At 39.9% G+C, this 14,394-nt stretch overlaps 1 protein-coding gene across 2 annotated transcripts in view; it reads left to right on the top strand.

Moving 5' to 3' along the window:
* The window catches only part of GALNT17 (polypeptide N-acetylgalactosaminyltransferase 17), a 448,158-nt gene that overhangs the window by 404,488 nt on the left and 29,276 nt on the right, over window positions 1–14,394 (top strand). For both annotated transcript variants that reach the window (XM_032430645.1, XM_032430646.1), the window contains one exon: window positions 6–143. In XM_032430645.1, coding sequence (XP_032286536.1) covers window positions 6–143 — 138 coding nt within the window. The remainder of the gene's footprint in view (window positions 1–5; window positions 144–14,394) is intronic.

Consider the following 14,394-nt stretch of genomic DNA (forward strand, 5'->3'; position numbering starts at 1 on the left):
TTCAGAATCCGGGAATTGATATAGGCGATGTCTCCGAAAGAAGAGCCTTGAGGAAAAGTTTAAAGTGTAAGAATTTCCAGTGGTACCTGGACCACGTGTACCCAGAAATGAGAAGATACAATAACACCATTGCATACGGGGAGGTAATTAAGACCATCTATACATGCTCTCAGCTTGGATAGCTATGCATTAGGCTGGGGACTGCTTTGATAGTGGAAAATAGAGAATAGAGTCATTCATTCATTCATTCATTCAAGAGTGGTTTTGGAGGTGCAGGACCTGGAAGCAAGACTCTCACCAGCTGGTGGGGGGACAGCATAATAAATGTTACAGTGGGGGCGTGGACCAAAGGTTCTGGTGGCCTGTTCTGCAAAAGGGTATGGAGTACATGATCAGTTCTGCTTGGGACATTCTGATTTTGAGGTTCCCTGGGACCTGTAAGTGGGACATAGAGCAGGAAGTTGTACATAAAGACAGGCAGTTGGGGCGCCTGGGTGGCTCAGTCGTTAAGCATCTGCCTTCGGCTCAGGTCATGATCCCAGGGTCCTGGGATCGAGCCCCGCATCAGGCTCCCTGCTCCGCAGGAAGCCTGCTTCTCCCTTTCCCACTCCCCCTGCTTGTGTTCCCTCTCTCACTGTGTCTCTCTCTGTCAAATAAATAAAATATTAAAAAAAAAAAAAAAACACAGGCAGTGACTGGAGCTGTCCTTTGCTCCGTGCTGGGGGTCAGAGCCCCTTGTCACCAACAGAAGGGTAGATGCTCTTAGATTTTCTAGGATGAAATGACATCACCTCTCTAAACATTACAACAGATTGACTTTTCTCTTACTACAAATGCCATAAATATGCATTTTAGAAAATTTTGAAAATAATAAGAATAGCAGTCAACACTTGCATAGTGCTTTTGATGTGCCAGGCACTATTCTAAGTGCTTTTCACATTTGAACTCATTTTAGCCTCTCCTTATGAGGTAGAAGTATTATTTCCATTTTGTTGATCAAGAAGCTGAAACTTAGGGAGGGGGGAAAGATGGCGGAGGAGTAGGGGACCCTGTTTCAACCGGTCCCCGGAATTGAGCTGGATATCTACCAGACCACACTGAGCACCCACGAAACCAGCCTGAGATGTAAGAAGATCTGGATCTCTACAGAGTATCGCAGGCGGTTGGTTTCGAGGTACAAAGCTGGGAGCCCTGATTCCACGGGCAGATATCGGAGGATAAACGGCAGCGGGAGGGTGCCTGGCTGTGGGGATCCTACACCGCCGGTGAGTGACAGCCTCGCATGCTGCAGACAGGGCACAGACTCGCAGACCGGTAGCAGCGGGGAAAGGACTTTAGGACAGCCCCCGGGGCGGAAACCCGGAGCGGCAGGGTCGAGCTGGCGAACTGGGAGCGGCTGGCGGTTTTAGAAGCACAAAGGGCAGAGACGTGCCCTGACCTGGAGGCGAGGACTGGGGGCCCTGCGGAGGGGCGCACAACCCAGGACGCTGCAGTTTATAGCAGCACGGACAGAAACGGAGACAGTGTGGCCTGGAGAGCTCACTGAGAACAGACTGCGGTCTCTGCTCTGAGGCAGAGGGTTGGAAACCGTCTCTTCTGCTCTGACTCACGGAAGAGACGTGGAAAGCCGCCAGGGAAAGCCACCAGAGAACAAAAGCCCCAAAAACTGATTCCCACTGAGCCCATCCCCTGCCACAGGGGGCAGGGCAACACCACCCAAACAGGGTTGCCTGAGTAACAGCGCAGTAGGCCCCTCCCCCAGAAAACAGGCTGGGAAAACAAGAGGCCAGCAACCCTAAGGTCCCAAGAAAACAGGTGCATCTTGTTTGGGTTCTGGTCAATAATTTGGACTCTATACATTCCCTCAAACACCCATCAACAGAATGTCTAGGAGGAGGAGCCCCCAAAATAGAAAAGACTCAGAGATTATGACTTATGCTGCAGATTTACAAATGGATGCAGATATAACCAAGATGTCGGAGATGGAATTCAGGCTAGCAATTGTGAAGAAAATGGCTAGAATGGAGAAATCAATTAATGGCAACATAGAGTCTGTAAGGGCAGAAATGAAAGGTGAATTGGCAGAACTTAAAAATGCTATCAATGAGATCCAATCCAATCTAGATAATCTAACAGCTAGGGTAACTGAGGCAGAAGAGCGAATAAGCGACCTAGAAGACAATATAATAGATAAAAAGGGAAAAGAGGAGGCCAGGGAAAAACAACTCAGAATCCATGAAAATAGAATCAGAGAAATAAGTGACACCATGAAGCGTTCCAATGTCAGAATAATTGGAATCCCGGAGGGAGTGGAGAGAGAGAGAGGACTAGAAGATGTATTTGAGCAAATCGTAGCTGAGAACTTCCCTAATCTGGGGAATGAAACAAACATTCACATCCTAGAGGCAGAGAGGACCCCTCCCAAGATCAAGGAAAACAGGCCAACACCCCGGCATGTAATAGTAAAACTTGCAAATCTTAGAACCAAGGAAACCATCTTAAGGGCAGTTAGGGGGAAGAGATTCCTTATGTACAGAGGGAGGAACATCAGAATAATGTCAGACCTATCCACAGAGACCTGGCAAGCCAGAAAGGCCTGGCAAGACATATTCAGGGTACTAAATGAGAAGAACATGCAGCCAAGAATACTTTATCTGGCAAGACTTTCATTTAGAATGGATGGAGAGATGCAGAGCTTCCACGACCAGCAGAAACTGAAAGAATATGTGACCACTAAGCCAGCCCTGCAAGAAATATTAAGGGGGGGTTCTATAAAAGGAGAAAGACCCCAAGAGTGATCTACAACAGAAATTTACAGGGACAATCTATAAAAACAACATCTTCACAGGCAACATGATGACAATTAATTCATATCTTTCAATAATCACTCTCAACGTGAATGGCCTAAATGCTCCCATAAAATGGCACAGGGTTGCAGATTGGATAAAAAGACAGGACCCATCCATATGCTGCCTACAAGAGACTCATTTTGAACCTAAAGATACATCCAGACTGAAAGTGAAGGGATGGAGATCCATCTTCCATGCCAGCGGACTTTAAAAGAAAGCTGGGGTAGCAATTCTTATATCAGACAAATTAGATTTTAAACTAAAGTCTGTAATTAGAGACACAGAAGGACACTCTATCATTCTTAAAGGGTCTATCCAACAAGAGGGTCTAACAATTCTAAATATCTATGCCCCCAACATGGGAGCAGCCATCTACATAAACTAACTGTTAACCAAAATAAAGAGTCATATTGATAACAATACGTTAATTGTAGGAGACCTCAATACTCCACTCTCAGCAATGGACAGATCATCTAAGCAGAAAATCAACAAGGAAACAAAAGCTTTGAATGGTCCATTGGACCAGATGGACCTCATAGATATTTACAGAACATTCCACCCTAAAACAACAGAATACTCATTCTTCTCGAGCGCACATGGAACTTTCTCCAGAATAGACCACATACTGGGCCACAAATCAGGTCTCAACCGATACCAAAAGATTGAGATTATTCCCTGCATATTCTCAGACCACAGTGCTTTAAAACTGGAACTCAATCACAAGAAAAAATTTGGCAGAAATTCAAACACTTGGAAGCTAAAGACCACTCTGCTCAAGAATGTTTGGGTCAACCAGGAAATCAAAGAAGAACTTAAACAATTCATGGAAATCAATGAGAACGAAAACACATCGGTCCAAAACCTATGGAATACTACAAAGGTGGTCCTAAGGGGGAAATACATAGCCATCCAAGCCTCACTCAGAAAAATAGAAAAATCCCGAATTCACCAACTAACTCTACACCTTAAAGAACTAGAGAAAAAGCAACAAACAATGCCTAAGCCACACATTAGAAGACAAATAATTAAAATTAGAGCAGAAATCAATGAATTAGAAACCAGAAACACAGTAGATCAGATCAATGAAACTAGAAGTTGGTTCTTTGAAAGAATTGATAAGATCGATAAACCACTGCCCAGACTTATCCAAAAGAAAAGAGAAAGGACCCCAATTAATAAAATTATGAATGAAAGGGGAGAGATCACGACTAACACCAAGGAAATAGAAACAATTATTAGAAATTATTATCAACAACTATATGCCAATACACTGAGCAATCTGGATGAAATGGAGGCCTTCCTGGAAACCCATAAGCTGCCAGGACTGAAACAGGAAGAAATTGACAACCTGAATAGGCCAATAACCAGTAACGAGATTGAAGCAGTGATCAAAAACCTCCCAAAAAACAAGAGTCCAGGGCCTGATGGATTTCCTGGGGAATTCTACCAAACATTCAAAGAAGAAATAATACCTATTCTACTGAAGCTGTTTCAAAAAATAGAAACAGAAGGAAAACTTCCAAACTCATTCTATGAGGCCAGGATTACCTTAATCCCCAAACCAGGCGAAGACCCCATCAAAAAGGAGAATTTCAGACCGATATCCCTGATGAATATGGATTCCAAAATCCTCAACAAAATCCTAGCTAATAGGATCCAACAATACATTAAAAGGATCATCCACCACGACCAAGTGGGATTTATCCCCGGGATGCAAGGGTGGTTCAACATTCACAAATCAATTAATGTGATAGAACACATTAATAAGAGGAGGGAGAAAAACCATATGGTCCTCTCAGTTGATGCAGAAAAAGCTTGACAAAATACAACATCCTTTCCTGATTAAAACTCTTCAGAGTATAGGGATAGAGGGAACATTCCTCAAATTCATAAAATCCATCTATGAAAAACCCACAGCGAATATCATCCTCAATGGAGAAAAGCTGAGAGCCTTTCCCTTAAGATCAGGAACACATCAAGGATGCCCACTCTCGCCGCTATTGTTCAACAGAGTATTAGAAGTCCTAGCAACAGCAATCAGACAACAAAAAGAAATAAAAAGTATTCAAATTGGCAAAGAAGTAGTCAAACTCTCTCTTTTCACAGATGACATGATACTTTATATGGAAAACCCAAAAGACTCCACCCCCAAATTACTAGAACTCATACAGCAATTCAGTAATGTGGCAGGATACAAAATCAATGCACAGAAATCAGTTGCTTTCTTATACATTAACAATGCAACTGTAGAAAGAGAAATTAGAGAAATGATTCCATTTACAATAGCACCAAAAACCATAAGATACCTCGGAATAAACCTAACCAAAGAGGTAAAGGATCTATACTCTAGGAACTACAAAACACTCATGAAAGAAATTGAAGAAGACACAGAAAGATGGAAAAATATTCCATGCTCATGGATCGGAAGAATAAACACTGTTAAAATATCTATGCTACCCAGAGCAATCTATACCTTCAATGCCATCCCGATCAAAATTCCAATGACATTTTTCAAAGTGCTGGAACAAACAATCCTAAAATTTGTATGGAATCAGAAAAGACCCCGAATCGCCAAGGAAATGTTGAAAAAGAAAAACAAAGCTGGGGGCATCACATTGCCCGATTTCAAGCTATATTACAAAGCTGTGATCACCAAGACAGCATGGTACTGGCACAAAAACAGACATATAGACCAATGGAACAGAATAGAGAACCCAGATATGGACCCTCAACTCTGTTGTCAAATAATCTTTGACAAAGCAGGAAAAAACATGCAATGGAAAAAAGACAGTCTCTTCAATAAAAGGTGCTGGGAAAATTGGACAACCACATGCAGAAGAATGAAACTCGGCCATTCTCTAACACCATTCACAAAGATAAACTCAAAGTGGATGAAAGACCTCAATGTGAGACAGGAATCCATCAAAATCCTAGAGGAGAACATAGGCAGTAACCTCTTTGACATCAGCCACAGCAACTTCTTTCAAGATACATCTCCAAAAGCTAGTGAAACAAAAGCAAAAATGAACTTTTGGGACTTCGTCAAGATAAAAAGCTTCTGCACAGCAAAGGAAACAGTCAACAAAACAAAGAGGCAACCCACAGAATGGGAGAAGATATTTGCAAATGACACTACAGATAAAGGGCTGGTATCCAAGATCTATAAAGAACTTCTCAAACTCAACACCCAAAAAACAAAGAATCAAGTCAAAAAGTGGGCAGAAGATATGAAAAGACACTTCTCTGAAGAAGACATACAAATGGCTAACAGACACATGAAAAAATGTTCATCATCATTAGCCATCAGGGAAATCCAAATCAAAACCACATTGAGATACCACCTTACACCAGTTAGAATGTCCAAAATGGACAGGGAAAGAAACAACAAATGTTGGAGAGGTTGTGCAGAAAGGGGAACCCTCTTACACTGTTGGTGGGAATGCAAGTTGGTACAGCCACTTTGGAAAACAGTGTGGAGGTTCCTCAAAAATTTAAAAATAGAGCTACCCTATGACCCAGCAATTGCACTCCTGGGTATTTACCCCAAAGACACAGACGTAGTGAAAAGAAGGGCCATATGCACCCCAATGTTCATAGCAGCAATGCCCGCAATAGCCAAACTGTGGAAAGAGCCGAGATGCCCTTCAACAGATGAATAGATAAAGAAGATGTGGTCCATATATACAATGGAATATTACTCAGCCATCAGAAAGGGTGAATACCCAACTTTTACATCAACATGGATGGGACTGGAGGAGATTATGCTAAGTGAAATAAGTCAAGCAGAGAAAGTCAATTATCATATGATTTCACTTATTTGTGGAACATAAGGAATAGCATGGAGGACATTAGGAGAAGGAAGGGAAAAATGGGGGGGGGGAATTGGAGGGAGAGATGAACCATGAGAGACTATGGACTCTGAGAAACGGTTTTAGAGGGGAGGGGCGAGGGGGGATTGGTTAGCCCGGTGATGGGTATTAAGGAGGGCACGTACTGCATGGAGCACTGGGTGTTATACGAAAACAATGGATCATGGATCACCACATCAAAAACAAATGATGTATTGTATGGTGACTAACATAACATAATAAAATTTAAAAAAAAAAAAAAGGAAGCTGAAACTTAGATGAAGTAAATAAATTACCTAAGGTCTCAGCCTGTAAGTCATGAAGCCAGCCTTGGATGTAGGCATTCTGATTTTCTAGATAATATGTACAGTTTGATGTATGGTCTTTACTCTCTGCATGTGTGTGTGCACATTTTTTAATATTCACATGTACATGCTTTTTATAAACATATCTATATCTATGTATTACTAAAGCCATGGTATCCACATGCATAATAATTTGAAATATTAATGCTCTACAAAGAATATTTTCCTGTGTCATTTCTGCAACATTAACAATGATTATATATAATGCTACCTTTGTGTATGCTGTGTTTTGCTTGAAAATACAGACATTTATGTTGTTTCCATTTTTAAAATATCATCAGCACCCCTGCTGAGAACATGGTTGTACATAAGCCTTGTTGCTTCCTTGCATTGTGTGTTTAGATGAGGAATCGTTGGCATAGAGTCAGGCCAGGGCACAGGCAGACAGCTGTGCTGGACCCAGTGGAGACACCCCACTAGCTGCAGCATTTGGGCTTCTTCCCAGGCCTGCCTGCGGCTACCCTATGACAACCAGCCTGAAGCTAAGAAGGCTCTCTAAGACTTAGAGTGTTTCCTTTTTTTATAACTATGTATTTTCCTACTTTGTGCCTGATGCCTTTTATAGGAAGTAAATCAGCTGCCAATTAAACCATGGGGGGTGTGGGCGAGGTGTCCCTCCTGATCCGGAATCTGGAACGGGAAGCATGTGTCTTGCATGAGGGCAGTCTATATAATGATTAGGGACGTGTGAAGATTAGGGACCTGTGAAGGCTGAATCCACTGCACAGGTCTGTGGGGAAGATTTAGAACAGTAGCTGGTACCCAGCAGTGACTACTAACAGGTCCAAATTGCTTTGTCTTTTCTTGTTCCAAACAAAAGCATGGTCTGGGAGTTTTTGGGTTATCAAAGTAAGATCAAACAAAAGGAGTCCTCGAGAAATAACAGGCAGTGAATGGATTATTCGTAAGACAATTGGGTGAATTGCCTAGCTCTGTGGAGGAGAAAACAATTTGAATTCTTACAGCTCACCACATCCTGAAGTGTATTTCAGATGAACTATAGAGTTAAATGAAAGAAAAGAAACCATAATAGAACCATACGGAAATGCGTGTGCATCTGATCTCTGAAAGGGCCAGAGCTTTCTAAGAATGAAAGCCCTGGAAGAAAATGCAAAGGAAATGAATAATGGATCTCAGCTTATAAATATTAAAATAATCTATACATCAACTGAATAGAGAAACAGTATGTCAAACTAGAAGTATGTATGCCATAAATAGTGTAGATGAATGGATAATACAATTAATATATCATGAGCTCTGTGAATTGATTTAAATTTTAATAATTAATTTAAATAAGAAAATAAAACATACCCAAAGAAAAATAAAGTACGAGAGGAAACACAAATCGTTGGAAAATACATGAAAAATTTTCATGGATTTCATCATCAAAGAAATTAAAATATGTCGTAAAATACTTGAGGTAGGGTTTTTTTTCTTCTACCAAATAAGCAAAGATTCACTTTTGGAATATATGTTGGCACTCTGCCAGCAAGATCTTGGTTATATGAAAAACCACAAATCCTCTGGTGAGAGTGTAAATTGAAACAAGATTTTTAAAAAGCAATTTGAACCACATGTATTAAAAGGCTTAATGATAGTCACACTTTCATCTCCACTCTTATCCCAAGCAAATAATATGAAATGAGGACAAAGATTTGAGAGTAATTGTTCATCTCAGTGACTTTTTTTTTTTTTGGACCAAAAATTTTGAATCTAACTTGAAGGTTAGTTAAATATACCGTATTAATAGTTTGAAGTATTTTGCAGCCATTTCAAAAGATGTGTACAAAACTTTAATGACTTGAGAAAAATGTTGATATAATTTTTTTTAAGATTTTATTTATTTATTTATTTGACAGAAAAAGAGAGAGAGAGCACAAGCAGGGGGAGTGGCAGGCAGAGGGAGAGGGAGAAGCAGGCTCCCCACTAAGCAGGGAGCCTGATGCAGGGCTTGATCCCAGGACCCCTGGATCATGACCTGAGCCGAATGCAGAAGCTTAACTGACTGAGCCACCCAGGCGGCCCTGATATAATTCTTAAGAAGCAAAAAGCCTGGGTGGTTTAGTCGGTTGAGCATCCAACTCTTGATTTCTGCTCAGGTCATGATCTCAGGGTTGTGAGATCAAGCCCTGTTTAGGGCTCTGCACTGGGCTTGGAACCTGCATGAGATTCTTTCTCACCCTCTCCCTCTGCCCGCCCCCCACCCGTGCGAGCACATACATGCACACACTCTCTCTCTCTTAAAAAAAAAAAAGGATTATAAAATTGGATTGGCTACTATTTTAAATTGGAAGCAAGTAGGAAAATAGCAATGGGGAAGTGGAGTTGATAGTTGTAGTTACCTCTGGCAATGAGACAGGCAGTCTTTCTGGTGGTACTTTGTTATGCTTTCCCAATTATTGCTGATGTTTATATGATAATATTATAATTAGAAAAAACAGTATTAAAAATCAAAGAATAAAAATGGGAAAATTCAAGAAGATGGCAAGGGCACAGTTCCACAGGCTGTGCACTGAACAGCTCCAGGGCCTGCCATTCACATGAAGGACAGCGTAAATGACGTCTCTGGAGCTGAACAATGGGGTGGCCATGGAGTCAATATAGAGATCACGGTCTGATTTTTGGAGGGGAGAAGACTTTTGTTTTTGCAAATCTCTCTCTCTTTTTTAAGTAATAAATTCAGTGCACACACTCTATAGATAATAAAAAGATGAAACAAAACTTATTCCAAATCCCAATTCCCAGATATGATCCATGTTAACATTTTAGGGCATTCGCTTCTATTACTCCTTCTCTGCTTGCTGAGTTCCATATGCTAAAATAGATTTCATATGGACTACAACATTAAATGAAAGAAATCAAACTAGTCAAATTCAGTTTGGTAACAAAATTTGCCATCATTTGGACAACTTTATTTCTAACACTCACTCCTACTGGTTCTTTTCACCACACCAGGCCCCCGAGCAGTGGGAAAAAGGAAGGCAGAGTGAATATCGTACTATATTTGCAATTTATGTCCTTCGTTTTTCATGTACAATTCTGTTTGAGAGTCCTTCCCCAGGCCAATGAATATTTCTGGGTTTAATGTTCCTTGCTCTTTCCCAAGTTTTTAGCTTGCTTGTTTTTTGGCTTTAAAAAATCTTTCTAGTCATGTGAATTGTGTATGTCTTGTTCTTAATTGCATTATGGTAACCTCTGATGTTTTTTTGTTAGGTTTTTATTTAAATCGCAGTTAGCATACAATGTAATATTAGTTTCAGGTGCACAATTTAGTGATTCAGCACTTCCATACAGTCCCGGGTGTTCATCATGACAAATGGTCCTTAACCCCAGTCACCTATTTCACCCCTCCCCCCACCCCTCTCTCCTCCAGTAACCATCAGTTTGTTCTCTATAGTCTGTTTCTTGGTTTGCCTCTCTCTGTTTTTTTCCTCTATGCTCATTTGTTTTGTTTCTTAAATTCCACATATGAGTGAAATCATCTGGTATTTGTCTTTCTCTGACTGACTGATTTTGCTCAGCATTATACTCTCTAGCTCCATACACATCATTGCAAATGGCAAGATTTCATTCCTTTTTGTGGATGAATAATATTTCATTGTATATATACCACATCTTCTTGATCCATTCATCAGTCAATGGACACTTGGGCTGTTTCCATAATTTGGCTATTTAGATAATACTGCTATAAATATCAGGGTGCATGTATCCCTTTGAATTTGTATTTTTGTATTCATTCGGTAAATACCTAGTAATGCAAAGATGCTCACCATCAGTCATCATCAGGGAAATACAGATCAAAACTACAATGAGCTATCACCTCACACCCATCAGAATGGCTAAAATCAACAACACAAGAAACAACAGGTGTTGGCGAAGTTGGGGAGCCCTCTTATGCTGTTGGCGGGAATGCAAGCTGGTTCAGCCACTGTGGAGGACAGTTTGGAGGTTCCTCAAAAAACTAAAAATAGATCTACCCTACGATCCAGCAGGGATTTTTTTTAAACTATTCATCTCTGAGTCTCCATAATGAAGGGTCAAGTGGTATTAATACGAGAACATTAACACACTTTCTCCTGACTGCTTCATCGATTTCTCAGTCTTTGTTAACATTAACTGGGATTTTAGATGCAAACATTATTTTACTTTATTTACATTTCATACCTTTCAGAATAGCTTTTCAGTTAAATTCATTTCAGTGACAAAATTTATGATTCTTCAGACAATTATATTTTAATGCTTATAATGCTACTCGTTCTTTGTGCCACACGCAGACCCCAGCACAGTGGCAAAGCTAGGCAGGAACCTTTGAGCAGGTGTCAGTCCCAGTGTTTCTGCCTCACACAACAGTGATGGTGCCTACACCCACTTAGATAGGAAGTCATTTTCCCTTGATTTTTTTTCTTCGAGTTTTTATTTAAATTCTAGTTAGTTAACATACAGTGCAATATTGGTTTCAGGAATAGAATTCAGTGATTCATCACTTACATACAACACCCAGTGCTCATCATAACAAGTGCCTTCCTTAATACCCATCACCATCTAACCCATCCCCCACCTACCTCCCCCCATCAACCCTCAGTTTGTTCTCTATCGTTAAATCTCTTATCGTTAAATCTCTAACGTTAAATCTCCCTCTCTCTTTTCCCCCTCCCCTATGTTCATCTGTTTTGTTTCTTAAATTCCACATATGAGTGAAATCATATGGTATTTTTCTTTCTCTGACTGACTTATTTCACTTAACATAATACACTCAAGCTCCATCCATGTCTTTGCAAATGGCAAGATTTTGTTCTTTTTGATGGCTGAGTAAATACCACATCTTCTTTATCCATTCATCAGTCGATGGACACTTGGACTGCTCCCACAGTGTGGTTATTGCTGATGATGCTGCTATAAACATCGGGGTGCATGTACCCCTTTGAATCTGTATTTTTGTGTCTTTGGGTAAATACCTAGTAGTGCAATTGCTGGGTCATAGGGTAGTTCTATTTTTTCACTTTTTGAGGAACCTCCAGACTGTTCTCCAGGGTGGCTGCACCAGTTTGCATTCCCACCAGCAATGCAGGAGGGCTCCCCTTCCTCTGCATCTTCACTAACACTTGTTGTTTCTTGTGTTATTAATTTTAGCCATTCTGATGGGTATGAGGTGATATCTCATAGCTTTGATTTGTAGTTCCCTGATGATGAGTGATACTGAGCATCTTTTCATGTGTCTGTTGGCCATCTGGATGTCTTCTTTGAAAAAATGTCTATTTGTGTCTTCTACCCATTTTTTAACTGGATCATTTGTTTTTTGTTTCCCTTGCTTTTTAAATGTTTATTTACCTCTATTAGCTGGACTCTATTAAAATAATAAAAAATATTAAAATAATAAAATAAAATAAAATGTGGATACTTGATATCTTGACTCTCCCATGTATGAGATAATTGCTTTTCCACATGTAAAAGCAACTCGGTGTGCACAAAAACATTCACCCCCAAACCTTTTGCTCACATTCCATGGTTGACTCATATTGTCCTTGTGGCCTGAAGACCCCTAGTTTGGTTTTATTCATCTTTTTTTCTTTTACTGTTATTTATGTGAAAGACAATACACATATGCATAAAGCATACATGTGTAGCATAATAATATAAAGCAAAAAACTACCTGGGTAAAAACTAGAACATTTCCAGCAATATTTCCACTTACCCTTGGCTTACAAGTCCCTCTTCTTAGTGTCTGAACCTGCAGATGGGGTGAGGATGCTCTCCTTGCTGTCCTGGCAAACTCAGTATCGTACTAGCTCTCCTTTTGTCTAACTCTCCAGACCATGGACTATTTCAGGGCAGGGACTGTTTTGTTTATCTCTGCGTTCCTTAAACTTAGCACAGTCCCAGGCATGTAGCAGGCCCTCCATAAATATTAAGTTCCTGAATAATAGATCTATTTGCATAAACATTAGAAACAAAATTTAAAAGCCTGGCATTCTGAAATCATTATATGGAACGAATATGCCATAAAAACAATGTCCTTAATATATAAAGAGCTCTTATAAATCTACAGTAAAACCACTTGAGATCCCAATGGGGAAATAAACAGATAATTCTCAAAAAGGGAAATAATTGCTAAACATGAAACATTCCAATTTATTATTAGTTGTAAATTCATAAAAGCAAGATGTGTTTCTTCACCTCTTAACACAATATTTTTTATTACCTGTAATTTTTATTTTATACTTATTTTAAAAGCTTCATTGGGCTTCATTAGGCACATTTTATCATGTTGCTGTTGTACAGACATAAAAAGGAAATATAAGCAAAGTACATTGGTAGAGGTATTTCTAAGATTTCATTGCTTTCAACATCTTAACTCGCCTGAATTACTTTTTGACTCAAAAGTTGTTTGAATTTTTCCATGTAATTTATCCTTTGCATCATTGAAAGCATTAACAATGAGCATTTCCTCAAAGCATCTAAGAAAGAACTAAAATATGGTGCGGGGCTCCTAAGGTGGCTTTACAGTTCCTTGGAGATCACTTGCTTGGGACTCGTTGTGAAACATGTCTGATTCATCACTTCTACCCCTCTGCACAAATTTTTGGAAACTTGGGTTAAAAACAGTACTCCACCACTTTCTTTAGAATTTTTCTTCCGAGCAGCTTTCTTTATTTTTTCTCCTCCAGCTTTATTGAGATGTAATTGACATATAACGTTTTATAAGCTTAAAGTGTTCAACGTGTTGGTTTGATACAGTTCCATATTACAAAGTGATTACTGCCATAGAGTTAGCTAACACCTCCATTCCATCCCATAATTACCATCTCTTTTTTGTGGTAAGAACATTTAAGATGATCTATCCACTTAGCAATTTGAGTATGTAATATTGGCTATAATAACCATGCTGTACATTAGGTTCCCCAAAATCTAGGTTTGGAAGTTTGTGTACTTTGACCAACACAATGTTTTTAAATGGTGAAACTCAGGACTAGTAAGTTATTTACATATCTTATGGATGGAAATAGAAATTAGTTCAAAGTTTCCAGAAAGGAATCAGACAGCGTATTTTAAGAACGTTAAGGGATCCATACTTTTTGCTACTGTAATCCCAGTTCTCAGATTTTTTTTTAAGATTTTTTTATTTATTCATTTGAGAGAGAAAGAGCAAACGAGAGCAGGGAGGAGGGTCAGAGGGAGAGGGAGAAGCAGACTCCCTGTTGAGCAGGGAGCCCAACGTGGGGCTCCATCCCAGGACCCCGGGATCATGACCTGAGCCGAAGGCAGACACTTAACTAACTGAGCCACCCTGGTGCCCCTCTCAGATTATTTTCTTGAGAAAAGCTGAAATGGGAA

This window comes from Phoca vitulina, unplaced genomic scaffold (genome assembly GCF_004348235.1).
Source record: "Phoca vitulina isolate PV1807 unplaced genomic scaffold, GSC_HSeal_1.0 scaffold45, whole genome shotgun sequence".
Lineage (NCBI taxonomy): Eukaryota > Metazoa > Chordata > Mammalia > Carnivora > Phocidae > Phoca > Phoca vitulina.